General features: G+C 45.1%; 1 protein-coding gene across 1 annotated transcript in view; it reads right to left on the minus strand.

Moving 5' to 3' along the window:
• Positions 1–5,896: 5,896 nt before the first annotated feature.
• The window catches only part of A1CF (APOBEC1 complementation factor), a 33,934-nt gene continuing 21,974 nt past the window's right edge, over positions 5,897–17,856 (minus strand). Inside the window, exons 8-12 of the mRNA XM_013948207.2 lie at positions 17,495–17,765; positions 15,043–15,251; positions 12,238–12,374; positions 11,364–11,497; positions 5,897–8,954 (exon numbers count right to left, since the gene is read on the minus strand). Coding sequence (XP_013803661.2) covers positions 8,803–8,954; positions 11,364–11,497; positions 12,238–12,374; positions 15,043–15,251; positions 17,495–17,765 — 903 coding nt within the window. The 3' untranslated portion in view covers positions 5,897–8,802. The remainder of the gene's footprint in view (positions 8,955–11,363; positions 11,498–12,237; positions 12,375–15,042; positions 15,252–17,494; positions 17,766–17,856) is intronic.

Here is a 17,856-nt window from a genome sequence, read left to right on the forward strand (position 1 = left end):
GGACAACAGGGGCCATAAGTAGGAAGGGGAGTTTGGGAGCAATCTCTTTGTGAAGGAGAGCCTGCAGCTGGTAGTGAGAGGTGGCTGATGTCCAGCTGGAGCAGGGCTGGATTTCCTCACAATGAGAAGTTTGTTTCAGGTGCTTCAGATGGAAATTGGTAAAAGCTGAACTTAAAGAGTTAAAGCTGCTATTTCCCTTGCTGCTGAAGCAGCTCTGAACAGACCTCAGTCTGCTTCACTTTAGCACTGGGAAGGTTGCAAGGTGGGCAAGCTCTGGCTGGATGAAGGGCTTTCTGGAGCTGGCAGCCAAAGCCTGGAGGGGGCTGCGATCACTTGTGTGCAGGTCACAGGAAGGGCTTGCAGTGCCCCTCAAACCCATGGGAAGGACCAAGGGAGGGTTTCATTGAAGCAGAGCATGTAGGTACTGTCAAAGAGGCAGAAGGACAGTCCCAAAAGCCATCAGCTGAAAGGATTTTGAGATGGAAAGCAGGTCACCAGGGTGGTGGGGGATCTCCATCCTGGGAGGCTTCAGGACCTGCCTGGATGAAGTCATAGCCACCCAGCCACCAGCACAGCCACCGTTAGTGCTGTTGACAGGTCCCTTCAGAGGTCCCTCCCGAGCTCCCTTGCAGCAGTGCTGCGGTGAGGCTGTGGTAAGCAGGGTCAGCTCCCCAGTGTCCAAGTCCCTTGCAAGCTCAGTAAGTCATAGATTTGGCGGCCACAGCAAAAAGAAAATATGGTTGTCAGTTCTGCTTTTAGGATTCTCATAGTGTCTTATGGCTAAACAATCGTAAATGTTTAATAAGATCCAACAGTGTATATTAATTTTGTATGTGATCTCTAATTCTTCAGAGAATCATTAGTCAGATAATTTTGTCTCTCTTTAAAATCAGTAGGAGAGAATGAATTATTCATTTAAAACCATCTTCAATCAGTCGCAGAGATCCCTCTCCTCAGGAGCTCGAGCAATCTCAATATTGAGTCAGGAAAGAGAGAGCTTTGGAGGAACAATACCGGGAATTAAATCCCTGAAGATGCTCTTAATATCCTTTTCTAGTAACTCGCCAGGCCAGCCTGTCCTCTCCGCTTTCGGTTGCAAAATTGCTCTGCCGGCAGCGGTGTCTGCAAGATAAGGGCAATTTGGCAGGCCCCTGTGCCAGCGCCTCCAGCTGAGCCTGCCACAGTGTGCGATGGGTTTGGTAAGTGCAGCAACACTCCCGTTGCAAAGTTTCTTCCAAACTTTCTCCTTCTTTGTACATCAGCTTTGCTCGGCTGACGCCTTCACGTGGGAGCCTGCTGGGGAAACCGCCTGGTGAAACGTGTTGCAGTGCCCTTAAGCAGGGCCTGACCGTCTTTATGAGACACGGTAGCAGCTCCTGGATAAGATTTATCTCCTAAAACTTGAGCATTTGATCCTAAAAGAGAATTTTTAGAAAACTGGCTTTTCTCACATGAGAACAAAGGAGGTGGTGAGAGCCAGAATTAGGCTATCTGGAGAGTCCTACAGCACATATGTGCAGGACAGTGCTGTTCCCCTTGCGAAAAATCCTGCGACTTCATAGCATGGTGTCACTGTAAAGAAGTTTGAAATGTAGATGCTAAGAAATGAGTCCAACCCAATTGATGGATGTAAAATAATGCAGCCAGGGCAGCATCTCTCTTGGATCATGGTCCTTAGCAGATTCTTAAGGAAGAGTAGGAACCTCAACTTTTCCCTAGCTTACCCTTCCAGTCCCCCAGTTTACAGACTTATTTGTGTATTTGTCACTGCTGGGCATGGGCTTTTTCAGGTTTTTGGGGTGGGTGGGTGGAGTTTTTTTGGAACCCTTTGTAATTTTTGGCTTCCCTAAAATTCAGCGGCTCTGAGTGCCGCAGTTTGAGAAACGGTATTGAGAAAAGTACTTCTTATTTGTTGTTTAATAGCACGGTGGATTTCATCTACTTTTCGCATGCAGTGAGTCCTTCCCTGTTGGCTGCCTTCACATCAGCAGCATTTAGTAGGGTTCTGTGATTGAATTCAGCAGCCGCTAGGTGCCACTGCAGTTTTACAGCAGAACAAGGTTGTCACTAAATAGAGTGAAAGCTTATAAAAATTTTCAAGAATTTAGGCAACCTGCCAGGTGTTAAATTTAGAATTACTCATCACAGTTGTTCTTGTCTCTCTAGAGCTGCTCTCCTTCAATGTATAGACATTTGTGCATTGTGTACGTGCTCAGAGGGCGCATGTAGGCTCCACCTTTTTTGTCGTGGTACATAAACTAATATGAACTTTAGAAAGTTACTTGGGAGGTGCATGCTTCTGCAGGCTGATCTTGGCTCGGCTGAGACACCTTGCAGAGTTTCTTTCAACGAGCTGCGTCTGCTCTGCCAAACTTAACCACGCTACGATTTTCCTCCTGCGCAACATCTCATCTGTCCAAAATTGCCGATAGTATTTGGTGCTGCAGAAGAGAGGTGCTAAATTAGGATCTGACCCAAGGCACTGGGGTAAAGGGGAGAATCTCTCTGCTATCTCTGGGCTTTGATGTAGGCTTTTAGGAGCTGTCTGATCCTGTGGTTGTCTGGTGTTGTTTGCATGTGTCCCACCAAGGATCTTTGTGTGCACCCTGAATTAAATGCCTGTTGCTACCCTTGCATGTCCACGGGCAACTGTCTGCTTTTCAACATCTTCATGACTGGGACTATATAGGCACAACATGGCTCTGCATCCCGTGAATGTCATTCTTCCGATGTTTCTCTTAAACAGCCCCAAATCTGGATGGGGAGAAGATGTGCAGTCCCCTTCTCCAGCAGGTACCTGGGGCCAAGCCAGGGCAAGACTAATGATGCAGGTGAATGTTCAAGGTGGCAGGGCATCTCTGGAGAGATTGGCCTGCCCAAGTGCCCCTGCAGAGGGGCTGGTGAGCAGGGGTTGTCTTAGCTCACCAAGGGCAGCTGACAAGGGGGAGCTGAGGAGATCTTGCAATTTCAGCCAAGCCCAGAAGTTTGGAGGGTGAAATAATTTCCAGCCCTTGATAGGAAGGAGCATCCCACAAGATACTCCTACAGCTGATATGGGGGTGGTGTGGGATGGGCGTCAGGGGAGATCTCTGTACAGCTGTGATGTGCACATCTGTTCCTCTCCAACATACCTTCCTTCCCCCTTAAGAAATGGGAGTGGGAGTCAGAGAGTAAGTTTGATACTGAGGACATATCCCCAGAGAGGGAAAGATCCTAAAAGGTCGGTTAATAAATGCTCCTTTCCCAGAAGTCAGCAGTGCTCTAAGTTGCAACGTTAGCAGGCCCGGGGCCAGGCTGACCCACAGGCAGCTAATGAACAGCAGTGATTTGTGGTTCCTGGCCTGAACCGCATACAGCAGGACATATGGAAAGTCATTTTTACCTTAAGCAGTGTCCCCAGCCCAGAGAGCTGGAGACCTGGCTTCGGTGCCCACGTCATGAACCCACTTTGCCCCAAATTGCACAGCCCCTGCCCAGCAGAAAGTGAAGGTAGGGTGGACAGGAAGAGGGAGAGTGTGACTTAAAAAAAAAAAAAAGATAGGATGTGATTTTTTGAAAAAAGGCAAACCCAGGTATGTGAATTCTGGGAGAGGAGATCTGATGGTCTATGGAAACCTTAGCTGGGCTGGCAGGGAAAGGGGGGTGCACAATCTCAAATATAAAATGACTCTCCTTGAAAGTCACTGCATTTGTAAGCTGGAGCCCTTATCCCATAGGCTTACAACAGGGAATTTGGTGGGACACAGGAAATATTTTCAGGATGGGATGTTTCAGCATCTATCTGGCTCCAAAGGTAGAATCGGTGTGTGATCTTCAGACACATTTTGTTCTCTGCACCTCATATGTGAGGCCTTGTGCTACAGAAACTTCCAGGGAAGGGCTGGATGGAGGAAGGAAGCAGGAAAATGCGGTTTTTGTATTTCCTGTCCTGTGAGCAGACAAACGTGTGGCCATCTGCAGAGCTTCTGGGCCATTGACCTCCTCATTGTTTAAGGCTCTAACATGTCTTAGTCTTGTTCATGGAGAATGGATATGGTTTTTGGCTGTGTCTTGCTATCCACTAGTGTCCATGTGTCTTGCTCCATGGGGAGCACATGTCTTTAAAAAGAGGGGAATAATATTTTTGAAGTTGGGTCATGGGTTTTAGAGTTCTGAAAATCATTCTTGCTCTCCAAAGTTTATCAACCAGCTGCTCTTGAGAAAAGAGGAAATTTCAGGTCTCTGAGAAATTGGAAGGGAAATTTAAAAAAAGAAGAAGAAAAGTGAATTCTCCCATTGCCCTGCTTTCAAACAAAACAAAAACAGGACATAAGGTAAGCCTAATGAGGTAAAATAATAGAGGTGGCAAAGCTGTTGTTCTTGTTAAAGCCCAGAATACTGCTGACCTCCTTATAAATCTGTGAAAATAATGTCAGGCTATTTTGGGAAAATCTCTTTTGGCCTGGCAGAGGCGCCTTTTGTTGAATGCTATGTGATATCAGTAGCAAAACACTAGATCTTCCCTCATCTCTTGGGTTCGGGAACTCTCTAGAGAGAGAGGCGCCAAAGGTGCAGAACCAGAACTAGCAGTTACTGTTCCTGGTTTTAAGGGTGGAAGCTGGAATTGCTATTGCTCGATTATTTGGCTATGAAGGCGTTACAGGTAACAGGTAGTTCTTCTCTTCCAGCTTCCTCCCAACCTTCCTCATCCTCTTCAAGCGACCAGGATTGTAGCTAGTTTACCCACTGGCTACCTGGTGACAGGCTCTTCCCATGTTAGGACCAACACCTCCCAGCCCTAAATCCTGTATTGCCCCTTCTGCCCCATCAACCACCTTATTTTTGTGCGTTCCTTCCTTGTTAGCCATAGGCTCCGGCAGCCACTCTCCACCAAGATGTTTTCTTTGGGATCATGTAAGGAACAAATATTGTTCCTGTTGTTTAGCATTCAGCAGAGCAGGGGGGTGGAAAAACTGGTGCTTTCCTAAGTGTTCAAGGCTGGCTAGCTCCGAAGCAAATGCTGTTATCTGAAGCACCGTGATGACCTGGAGAGTAACAATTTCCCACTCTTCGCCCTGATGGATCCTGCATACAAAAGGTACGGACGCTTTGCTTCGATGAAATGTGAATTGCCCGCGATGTGACTGCCATAGGAGGCAAAGCTGAGCAAACGGGCAGGCTCTTCTGAGATTTCCCAGCCGCCTCCGGCTTGTTCTTAAAACAGTTTCTACACTTTTTTCTTCTCCTCGCCTGTTTTCTGCCTGTTCATCCTCTTCTTTTCCAATAATCATTGAGCTGCTGAGCTTTTCTGCAAAGGCACGTGGTGTCAGGAGGATGCGTTCCTTAAAATTCAGGATATCATCTAGCTCCAACTGCAGGCCTCTTGACACTGCTTTCTAAGTAATCCTTGGGGGTTTTCCTGAAACTTGTGTCATTTCTATTGCAGCTTACTGGGACGCCTTCTACATTATGGTGGCTTCAATTTATATATGTTTAGGTGGTTCACAATTGCTGCTGCTGGAACTTTGAGAGGTCATGTTTCTTTTCAATCTTTGTGGAAAACGTCTGGAAGTACCACACAAATGTTACTGCTATAATAAAGTTATAGCAAATTTAATTCCTGGGGAGTGACAGAGACGAAGATAAACATTGGCCAAAGAGGTGATGAAAAAACCCAAACCCTTGATTTTTGACTTATGAGTGCAAAAGCATAAAAGTGTGTATTTTCTGCCGCATATGAGTGCCAGGTGTCATCAGAGTGCATGTTCAAAACAGTTTCAGCATTACTGGGCAGTTTGTGAACTTGTCTGTATGACCCCAAATCAATGCCAGCAGAGCAAAGTGTGCTCTTATTTACCATGCACGGGATGACCTCTCTAGATAAAACTTAGGATGGAAAAGGACTGAGCCATTCATGTTGGTTTAAAAAGTTTTAATGATATTTCAAAGTCCAGTTAATGCCCTTTGATTATTCTAGAATTACAAACTTGCTTCACAGAATTTAATCCAGGTTATAATTTCCTTGTAATGGATGATTAAGATGCCATTTTGACTTCATTTCACCTAAGCATATATGATTGTCCTCCAGTAAATGGATGGTGTGATTTTTACTACACTTCATAGTGTTAAAACTCTATACAAATATTGTACTAAGCGTACAAAAATAAGTGCTTCATGCACACACTTTTTAATACTGTTTCTTGCCCTTTTCTTTGACATCCTTCCGAACTTATATAAATAGCTGAAAAAGCAGACTATAGTTACTGAACATTGAAAGCGAGAAACGTTTTCTACCAAGAGTAATTTTGTTGTTGTTGCTGTTTGAGAGAGAAGCATGGATGTATATTATTCATTGGCAGTTTTCTCAAACGTGGCTTAAAACACATAGGTAGAAGAGAAAATAGAGCCAGAATACCGATAACACTCTTGCAACCCTGCAATCAGGGTTGTCATTTTTTTTTCTTTGGTGAATCGAGGTGTGCTGAATAGCAATGACAGAGGACAATAATACCTTTTGGCTCACCTGAACAAGACAGTTTATAAATAGAAATAAACCTCCATTAGCAGCAGTTACAGAGGGTCTGAAGTATCTAATTGGAGGTTATGCTCCGGCTATCTTAAAGGGACACTGTCCAAGGGAGCGACTGCAAACGATTCCTGTGCCTAACTTTGATTCCAAGGTCATTTTCCGCAACCAATATTACCACCTGAGAGCACTAACAAACTTTAATGGAAGAAACGGGTTGTGATCAGGCAAATTTTTGCAGGACCTCTTCGAAAGCCCTGATCTGCACAGGTATCCAAGTATCTGCTCTCTGAGAGCCACCCTGGCTTGTCTTGCAAGCCGGCAGCAAACTCGAAGCAAGGCGAATGAAATCAGCTATGATGCCCAGCGTTGGAGGATGACACAGGTAGGCAACCTATGGCCACGCAAGTGGGGCGGGGGGAAAGACAGCCACGGGGTTGTCCTTAGTGTAGAAAAGTCCCCTGGTTTCTGCTGGGCTGTAGTAATGCCAGCATGAGACACGAGAGAGCTCGAGCAGATCACAGAAAGCGAGGTACTCAAAATAAACAGCCAGGACATTAAAAACAACAGCAAATACCTTGACAGTGTCCGTTTAAGTTTCTCGTACATACTCTATTTAAGGAGCATGTGTACATGAGTACATCTAGGCAGAGAGAGAGAGAGAGAGAGATGCTACTACAAAGCTACAAAACACCTTTAACATATGTGTCTAATAGTACCACAAACTATACAGCTTATATGGTTTTGTTCCATTCCTACCAAAATCAAGTCAGCTGAAGTATGAGAATACTTAGTTCCTACTGGTCAACACCTTTTCATCGATCATCTTTTTCTTTTTTTTTGCAAAGCTTTCGGTACATGTGATAAAGCTCCACTTACAATAGCAAAACAGCTTTCACAGTGTCACATTACCCCATCTAGACCTGCTAACAAATTCGGGTCCAGATCTGTTCAAATCAATGGGCATCAACATCTAAACACTGAGGGGAAGTTGCTCTCGTGACATGCGGGGAAGAGGCTTGTTTTTGCTCTCCGACAGAGGAAAATGTAGACCTGAAATAATGTCGTGGAAGCAACACATGGGGATTCAGCTGTTCGTCTTACAGGCTGTAAACTCTCCTGGTTAATAAGTCTGTGGGGGTTTTCAGATCCAGACTGAGCGGATTCAAGTTTTCTTAGAGTGCATGCTCTATACAATTAAAATGTGTGCCCTGTAGTCACTGAACATTGGATTTCTTCTGTATCTGTAGGGCAGGGTTACTCCTAGGTCAATCCGATGGCTAAAATATAAGGATAATTCCCTGCTGCTGTTAAGCAAAGGATACTTTCAGTATCCCAAAAGACTACGAACCCAACACCAGCTACCAGAGGCCAGTGCTCTTCAGAGCAAGACCATTTACTGTTGACGTATGTGAGTTACCCCGGGGAACTTTCACGGATGTGAGTTCTCATGGGCTAATTAAGTAAAGAATTGGCCATAATAAATAGTGTTTTTCTGGTTCTTAACCTTGAAAGTCCTGAAGATTTTCCTGTCTTTGACTAAAAATTGGATGGGAGGGGAGAACGCACCATCCTTTGTTGTTTGGTGACCTATAGGTGCAGCCGGGAAGTAGCAAAGTAAGAGAGAAAACTCTGCTGAATGCCTGCCTTCTACTTGAAAAATCAAATTTGCATTAAAGAGTGTACAAACTAGCCTGTTAGGTTGGACTGACACATTTACGATAAAACTGTTTTCTTCCTTGGCCGTGCCAGCGTGAATTTAAAAAAAAGACATTTGAGATGCCTAACTGAGCCTGAGCATGTCCCCGGAGCGCTTGTGGCGTGAGGTTTGCAAAGGCAGTAAAAGGCAAGCTGGATATCTATGCACCAAGGGCCAAAGGGGCAACCTTAAATTTCTCTATTTGGATAGAGATACAGGCGAACAGAGAGAGAGCGGCGAGTGGGGGATTGCTAGAAACACTGCTTTCCTCCCAGGCTCTCGAATCGCAACCTGAATGGGACCTGTTCTGTTTTCAGCGTGGATTGTTGCTTGTAAACACACACACACACAATGGTATATATACCTGAGAACCACTTATCTTCTGGGATAATATTCTGCTTTTTAGTACGAAAATCTGATTTTTACTGATTTTTCTTAATTTTTCTTTTTTTTCCCCCCTAATGTTCTGTTACGAAACTAACAAACTAAAAGAATAAAACTCTGACTAAAATCTCGTTTTAGATGACAGATTAGTTAAAAATCATGAGAATTTTCCTGCCCATGCTCAATTGAAGGAAACTATTGATACAACACAGTATTAAAATGCCCCATAACCATCACTGCGTGTAGCTACTGCGAAGGCAGGGTAGGCTTCATAGGCGGCATAAGTCGCTAGATCTTGTCCCATCGTCACTGCTTGTTTGAGCTGGGTGGCTGTGACGGTCGCAGCTGCATTAGCAATGGTGTATCCTGCAGGAGAAAAGAGATACCAAAATGTAGGTTAGTGAAAAGATGCTCAAAGGCCACCTGACAGTCGGTTTTCGATAGGAAGACTTGTTGTCAACGGGAATAATACAGGGAACGATGAATTTGTCAATGGGTAGATGGGAATAATCTAATTAGATTGAATATCTCACTTTGGGCATGTTTTCCCTCCATGTTACAGGTAGTAAAATTAACAGCTGCAGCTGGAAAATTAATGCATTTTCTCACCTATTATTTGTTAAATATGTTACTTAAAACAAACAAACAAACAAACAACTCTTTCTGGAGCTTTTTTCCTCAGGTTTGGATTATCTCTGAACTAAGAGGGTGGTACTGGTGTTCTGTATACTATCTCCCACACATGGCCTGAGGAGGACAAGAAAATGTAAGTAATACAGAGCAAAATCTGAGCAGGTTTCATAGACAAGATGTTTGTGCAGCCGGGGAATATATGGCTCTGAGACCCTGTACAGCCCAAGTATGTGCAATTCTGGACAGCCACGTTAGAGAGGAGAGAAATGCCTCCTATGCAACACTGGGGAGAAAATATTTAGTAAAATGGAATTTTTCCCATCAGTTTTTAATGGAAAATGTGGTTTCAACACTTCAAAAATTTCCATGGGAAAATGTTAGCTTTGCTGATTTAAAATGAATCATTGGGAAAACAAACATCATTTCAGGCTGGGTTGTCTGAAAGCAGAATATAGGCTCGACCACAACATTTTGTTGTGAAAGACTCAAGAACTGAGAGGAAGCCCAGATATGGGAAGTGTAGCTGGGGTACCCATCCGCATCGCTGAACCAAGCTCCGCTGCCAAACTACATCTCCCAGGATCCAACTTTGCCAACCGACCAGCCAGACGGCCAAGCATCTGGGCTAATCCAAAATCAATCAGATCTGCGTGCCTCTTTCGTGGAAAATGGAGATATTGGGCAACACAGAAAGTATATTGCCTTATTGAAGTTGTTACCATGGGAAAAATAGGAGAAATTTGCTCTAACTTGACTATGATCACTCAGAGTAAAATATCTTCTTCACGTCAGCAAACTGAGATGCATCTCTTCAAATCAGAATTGAGAAATTGGTCATTTAAAGTGTAATATTTGGCACTATCATAACAGAAATGAGCTGCTACCTGTGTATGGCCTGAGATGTGCTGGGTCTCAGCTAGTGTTGACCAAGGACCAGTGTGTCTTGCAGGCAGAACTTTAATGCATGTCTATTTGTTGAGATTCCAAGACAAATAAATAAGGGTGGATGAAAGAAAAAGGAGAGATTATAATTAAGCAGTAAGTGGGGGCTGGATTCAATAGTGTCTCCATTTGGTTTCCATGCCACGGAAGCTAGCACAAGCCCAGACAAATTGATTTTTCTGTGGCTTTTGCGGACTTCTGTGGCAGGAAGCCGGCTAGATATTTTTTTTTTTAATCCATCCCTGAGACACTCCAAACAATTCAGTAGTACTGACTAATGCATTCCTCATGTGCAGTTTGGCATAAATTGTTCCCACTACATCAGAATAACCGTTGTGCCGGAGAGCACAGTAAATGTGATGCCTACAAGCTGGATTCCTGCTCCTGTCTTAGGTTTTCCATAATTTCCCTAGCTGTTTTGGGTAACTATAGGAGCTGTTTGGGGCATGAACTCCCAAACTGGAAATATTAGCCTTCCGGGGGGGTGGGAGAGAACTTGAATCAGAATCTGTATGTCATGGTTGTGTCATTTGTCTGGCAGGTGAAATCAAAAGTGTTGATAGGAAAGGAGCTGGGGATGGCGGGGGACGACAAGGTGACCATGACTCGATCAGCTCGTGGTGAAGAAGGTCTGCACCATCCTGAGCTGCTCTGGCTGGAGCAAAACCAGCAGGTTGAGAGACAGGGTTATTCCATTTGCTTGTCACTGGAGAGCCCACATCTGGATCCAGTGTCCAGTTTGGGGCCCCCACTACAAGAGGCATCTACAAACTGGAGAGAGTCCAGGGAAGGTGAGTCCCTGGAGCAGGTTGCCAAGTGGTGGGAGATCTCCACCATTGGGGATTGCCCAGACTCGCCCGGACACAGCCCTGAGCAACCTGCTGTAGGTGCAACGTTGGCCCTGCTGTGAGCTGGGGTTGGACTGGAGACCCCCCCAACTGGGGGTGCCTCCAGCCTGAGTTATTCTATAAGTGCACCATACTTTGGGAAGTCCTGGTGTGATTTGTTACTGTATAGACAATAAAGATGCCATACCCAGAAATAATATCAGCCAAGGTAAAGGCATGCAGAGGAGCACAGCCAGATGCTGCCTGCATCCGCGTGCAGTGAACGTAAACTGGTGAATTCTTGACAAACACAGCAAAGCACATAGGGAAAACCAAATTCCAGGAGATTATTGCTGTGTAGACCTTCGCATACCTGGAAAAGCAGGTGCTGCGGGAGGCACCTCTGTTCCTTCCGTGGGAATCCCCAGCGTCTGAAGGGCATATTCTGCTGCGTAGGTTTTGGCTTCATCAATATATGCACTGAGCTTGGGAGGTGTGAAGGGATGTCTGTGGAGAAAAGAAAATAGTAGCTTGTTTTCTTTCTTTCTTTCTTTTTTTTTTTTTTTTCCTTCCAGGACTTTCCTGCAAGTTATTTTTATCCAGCAACGGTGGTTTAAATAGTCTAGTCACGTCAGCCTTTGCGTGTAGTCTGTACGGTTGGTACGATACCACACACCAAATGGAAACATGAGTTAACTGTGTTGATGCATTAACAAAAATAGTCTCCTCGTAGCGGTCCGGTTTGTTTGCCGAGTTTATCAGCCCTGGCCCTCGTTTTGGACAAAACATCCTTTCAGACCATGCTGCCAAATATTACCATGCTCCAAACTGCCTTCTTAGTCCAAAAGAAAGTCTGCTGGATCCTGGGTCTTTTGATAAAGTACATACCAAACTGTTTTAGATCAGAAGTGTTTAGGAGCATATTTGGATCTTAAATACAAGCATGTGCCTACAAGCTGCTTCGTTTTTCCTAAAAGAACTAGTGCCTGTTTTGCTTTCCTACTGAAAAATCACCCCTTTGCCTGCTTGTTTCTGGCTTTACGTAGATTTTTTTGGACCATCAGTGAGAGAGCACAAAGCACGGCAGCCCTTGCTATCGGTCTTCTTTAGTTTATGGCTGTTCTTCTCCCTAATATCCGAAATAACTAAAAATACGACTGCGTGGTTGTATTCTTGGAGAGATGCTAGCTAAAATGACCTTTAAAAAAATTCCTAAAACCCACAGAAAAAATCCAACAGTTACGTACATGGCAGGGTTCTGGCTGGCAAGGGCAGGAATCGTGATTTTATATAGGAACAGCTGCCTTTGATCTTGGCCAATTGCAGAATGAAGCTGGTAAACAGGCTGTCCCCAATTATTTTTCTGGCAGATTTCTTCTAAGATCTAGAAGGGGAAAAAGGGATTCGCTTTGGTTAATTGCCGCACAGTCGCGCTCTCACCCAGCTCCAGCCCCCTGCACCATGATGTCTCATTCCCTCCAAAGGCTTTTCGGAGGTGTATTGGCAGCTTCCTAGCTTCAGCTAAGCCAAAAACAAATGGAGGACCTGGTAATTCGGTCCACTCTGAAATATAAGATTCATCTAGACGTCTTATACCTTAAAACGCCGTTTAATGCCTGAAGGTAATTATCACCCTGTTAAATCTGATGCCTTGGTCCATTTTGTCAATTAGCTGTTTTATTCTGTTATCGGCAGGATTTTCTTTGAGTTCTCATCAGTAAATCTATGCACTCCTTTTCAACAGTGTTAAAGCACTATGGTTGCATTCATCTGTTCTCTCATGCCTCTCTCTCCTTAGTGGGATATAGGGTATGAACTGTCCAACCAGTCTTAAAAAAAAGCTCTGTTTCTGTCCAATTAATTATACAGGCTTCAACAGGCGATTTCGGCTCCTAGTTTGAAAGAGAAACGCTGAACCGTTTTGCCCTCGGCCTAAGAACGGCTTATTCAGTGCTAATTGGGAAACATTGTACGGAAATGCTTTTGCTTCATCTTCCTTTCTTAACTCACTGGGTAGCTGGTGTCCCAAGCGGATTCGAATGTAGCTTGACTTTCCCACACCTCCCTAGCAGCGATGCTCGGGCCAGCTATTTTTCTAAATAGCTCCACCAAACTTGACCTTCAGAAGTCGTTGGGTTTCCCCAAATATTTTTCGGTGCCATAATGATTTACATTACAGTGGCGCAGGAAATCAAATTAGCACCCCAAAGTCAGACGAAAGACAAAAAAATTCTGGTTATCTGCTGGAACTGAAACAGCCCAGAGTAACTTGCGGTAGCTGCGGTGTTGGCCCTGCTGTGAGCGGGGGCTCGGACCAGAGCCCTCAAAGGGCACCTCCAGCCCGAATCTTTTTTGTGGATTACTTTATTTAAAGTTTTGCAAATGCTGGTTTTAATTTTTTTAATTATATCTGCACGAAAACTCCAATTTAAGCTTATCACTTCATAGAGTATGCAAACGAGTTCGTTAAATGTTGCCATACTCGAGAAATCTGTCCCCTGCTGTTCCAACTGCATTATAAGGAGGCTGATTTTAAAATGTTACGTCAACACTTAAATCCTCCATAAGACAGATCTATTTATTAGCATTGAGCATCCTCGCTAGGCAACGGGAACAAAATTAGGAGGGGGTCCTTCAAAGATGCTGTTGAAATGGTCTCAGTTTAGTGGACAGGAGAGGCTGACCAAGTTAGCAGATGTTAACGAGGCCATCATATTAATGAGGCTGTCATGTTAACGAGGCTGTCTCTTATGCGGCCAGGCAGATGGTAGTGCGAACCAGGCTGTAGCTGTCTAAGACCAGTGGACGCTGGACTCCTAGGAAAGTTGCACGAGCCCCTGTTTGGGGTAGGTGGGAGGTTTCATGTGTGTTTTATACTCTTTTATAATCCCACAGATCATTTCTAAAGAGTGGGAAAATAGAAAAAAAACTGAATTTCACCTGCCCTAAAGTGCTGCAGCAGCACCATTTCACCCCTCAGGTGTGCTGCTAAAATAGAATAAAAGGTTTGAGAAGCTTTGCAGGGGAAGAAAAAGGCAAATTTCCAGTTTTCAGGGGTGGGGGGAAAAGAGGGTTTTTTTCCTGAACATTTGGCAAACAAGATACTATGGCAATTTAAGCGTTAATACACAGAGATGTAATTCAAAATGCAGGGTGAAGTTAATTTCTAACGTGGCTTTGGGTGATTCGGGGGAAAGGAATTGCCATAAGACACAGATCCTCAGAACCTTGGGGAATTTATTCTGGATTTGTTCTGTTCAGTCCTCGGTTATCTGTTTGGATCCATCACGTATGGTCAACCACATCAAAGGTCTCATTGCGGAATCAGAGTTTCTGCATTTGCATGGATTGTACATTTAATCAACACCTCTTTTCCCACAATTGATTTTAAGACATGTCTGTGATTTCAATTCTTAGCATTACTGTTTCACGTGAAGTTACGGTATCTGTGGAATTCTGCTTTCCAACCAGACATGTGGCTTGCACTGAAATTACGGGAGTCAGCGAGAGGTGACACACTCAGATCTGAGGAGATGCTTTATTCCATGTTTTTTCTTTATTTATACTGCTTTGGAGTGATTGAGTGGAGGCAGCAAAGCTCTGTGCACTACCATGACAGGCTCTGATTTGGAAAATGGGTGGTTTTTTTTCTAGCAAAACCACTATTATTTTTCTTTTTATGTGCACTTTTTCCTCAGCAAAGACCTATATGATGCATCCTATTTATCAAATCCGTTTGGGGTGAGAATTTCTGTATTCCACAATGCTCTTAAGGAGCTATAGCCATAGTTAGAAGGACTTCACGTCTGTGGGTGTCTATGGAAACTCTCCCTCAATGGAGAGTGGATGCAGGCTGTTCTCCAGCCAGGCAAGTGGGTATTTTAAGATGCAACTAGCAGTCTTTTTTTTTTTTTTTTTCTCCCACATCACTCAAGATTTATGAATGGATATACTCATCAGCATCAAATTCAAGCAGCGGCTGTTTTTCTGCAAGCATTTTAGGAGAAGACAAAGTCTGGCCAGAACGTTTAGTCGATTCTTCATGAACATACCTGAGGAGCAAGTTTGATCCCTTGGGGTTTTAAAGTGACGTGGTTCATCGGCGTGAGCTCCATTCCTGGCAAGAGGTCGTAGAGTTTATCCTCTCCCCTCTTTTCTCCTTTGACCTGGTATCCGCGCCCCAGGCCCGTGTAAGCCAGGTAGCCGCGACCTCCTAGTCCTCTAACTCCCGCAGCCCCTACAGGTACATTCATGTAAATTTCTAGGAATGTAAGAAGGCATTAAACTGAATCAAATCACCGGAAAAATTACCCTGATTCTCGCTGTAATGGAAAAGTTAGCCCCACTCACTGATTTTTGGGAAGAAGATGGGCAGGAGGGCCAGCGGGCTCAAGGCCACGACGCTTGCAGGCTCTGCCAGGTGCCGGAAAGGGGAGTTCCCGGGGGGAATTCCCAGCGCGCCGCTTTGTAGGAAAGTCTGATTTATAAGCACAGTGCACGATTCCCTGCTGCACAGATGGTTTCCCTTAGAAAACTCTCTGCAGGTTGCAAGAGGCAGCAAATCAGGGCATTACGGCCAGGTGCAGCAGTGGACTGAAAGATGAAGCTTCACCTCCTATTGTATCGCTTCAGTCTTTAGTCCTGGAAGTGCTGTTGCTGGAATGAGCCAGACTCAGCGTTGTCGTCTTTGGGCTGAAATGCTTTAATTTGTGGAGTTTAGGGGGAAGCCCTGCTTCTTTGTTACCCAGTTTCCATCTTCTCTGTTCTGCTCAGTCAAGGTGAGGCATAACTTTCCATTTAGTTCATGCACAAATCACTTCTGATTTCAGGACACCCTTCTAACTGGATTTGTAGTTGAAAGGCAGAAAGGGGACAACTGATATTACAATGATTCCTACCCACTGGCATAATTCCAGTTTCCTGAGAAACTCAGAGTTTATACTTATGGGAACCCCCCCAACCCTTATGTGAACCAAGGTCATTTTTTTACACATTACGTTTCCATTTTAATTTTCAGGAGCACCGCTTGGAGCTTGAGGAGACTGTGAAGCAAGAGAGGGCTGGTGGGTTATCACATCTGCAGCTTTCCCAATGTAATCATAACGTGAGCTAGCCTCATCCACGCATGCAAAAACATGGGGGGCAGCAAGGCGAATTTCTGCTCTCCAGTTCCCTTCCTTCTTTGGGAAGGAGTAAAAATTGTCTGGTCCAGTCCTCATCAGCCCTCCTGGTGTGCAAGACAGGATTCGGAGTTTGCTGAGGGACCTGGCCGTGGGCTGGGGACACGAGCTGACTTTGCAGCAGGCGTCAGCTTTGGAAGGAAGCTCGGGGACAGATTACTTTTTGCTAGCCCCCAAATTTACTTCCACCCAGATTTAACTTGAGTGTGGGGATATGATTTGGTCGCAGGTGCAGTCACCCGGGATTGAAGGCAGAGTTTCAGTAACTTGCAGAAATGCTGTTTATTTTTCATAGACTGCTTATTACTTGATTATTTGTCAAAAAAAAGAGTCCCTCTCTCAGAGCACACAAGCAATTTCTTGATTTCAGTTCTGGTTCCCATTTACCAGGCCCTGCATCAGGGGCTAGGACTGCTTCGAGATAGCTGCAAAGGTGACCTCCCCGGGAAACACCATGATTTGGGGCTCAGAAAACACCAGGACTGGTAAAACTTTCCCTGTGGGCCTTAAAGTAAGGAGGAAATACAGCTGTGGGCTGTGCCAGTGTCTGGTTGAGGAAGTTGGCTCTGAAGGGGGAGAAAAATTGTTTTAATTGTTTTTTTCCCTGTTGGGGCAAAACCAGGAGGATTCCTACTTTATTTACCCTGGAGGGAGGGTGATTTGAAAGCTGTTTTGAGACAGCCGTCCAGCTCGCTCCCAGGATATGGTTATTTCTTTCATGCCCTGCTTAGCGTACTGGAAGACCACTGCATTTTTGGAAAGGGCAGATGCTAAAAATTGTTTTTTGTCCCTCTCTTGAAGGGACCCAGAGTTCAGGGCAATGACGACCAACAGTAAGTTGGACGATATCCTGGGGTCTTCACTGTTGACTTGAGACAGTGGTGGCTGGAGGGGTGGGAAGCAGCTCTCATGAGCTGAAAAGCTTGGGAGCACAGTCAAGCTCTTGTGTTTTACAGTGACAGATCCTGGAAGGGTGTGGGACACTGACGGCTGCTGATCTTTGGTGATGGGAACATGAGAGGATGTTTGCATGACATCCCTCACCCCTAAGAAAACATGAGAAAATGAAGTTTGCAGTCACCCTTTGAGGGGGACATGCCTCAGCCTGTCCAGCCGTCATCAGAAGAGGTGGCTGATGGTGTCACGCCCCAGGTGCTATTTTTAAAAAAGCATTAGTACCAGCTGCAGCGTTATGAATGGATACACCGATAAAAGCGAGAGAGATTAGTTCACACGTTTGCCCTCAAAATGAGCGAGGAAGCAGTCATCTAAAACCTGGGAGGTGTATTTTGATAGATTCCAGTATTGCCGTGACTAGAGTTACCTCGGACGGACGGGGGTCGGATAATGCTCCTGTTGGTCAGCCCCTTGCTGGCTGGGAAATGAAGGTTAGGGATAGCCGCGTAGGCCTGGGGTGCGTAGAAGACGGGAGCGCCAAGGTAGGCCGTGGCAGGATCGTACACGTGGCCAAACGCGTAGGTGTATTCTCCTTGCAACATGGTACCTCTTCCCCCGGTGCCCCGGGTGTATCTGACATAACTGTCTTTGTCGACGGGTTTGGCTAATGTCACTTCAATGGGGGAACCATCCAGCACCTTCACACCAGCACGTCGGGGAAAGAACGCGAGAGAGGTACAAATGTAAGGAAGTCTCCCAAAACGCACAAGGATTATCCTGCCTAGGGAA

This window comes from Apteryx mantelli, chromosome 7, assembly GCF_036417845.1.
Source record: "Apteryx mantelli isolate bAptMan1 chromosome 7, bAptMan1.hap1, whole genome shotgun sequence".
NCBI lineage: Eukaryota > Metazoa > Chordata > Aves > Apterygiformes > Apterygidae > Apteryx > Apteryx mantelli.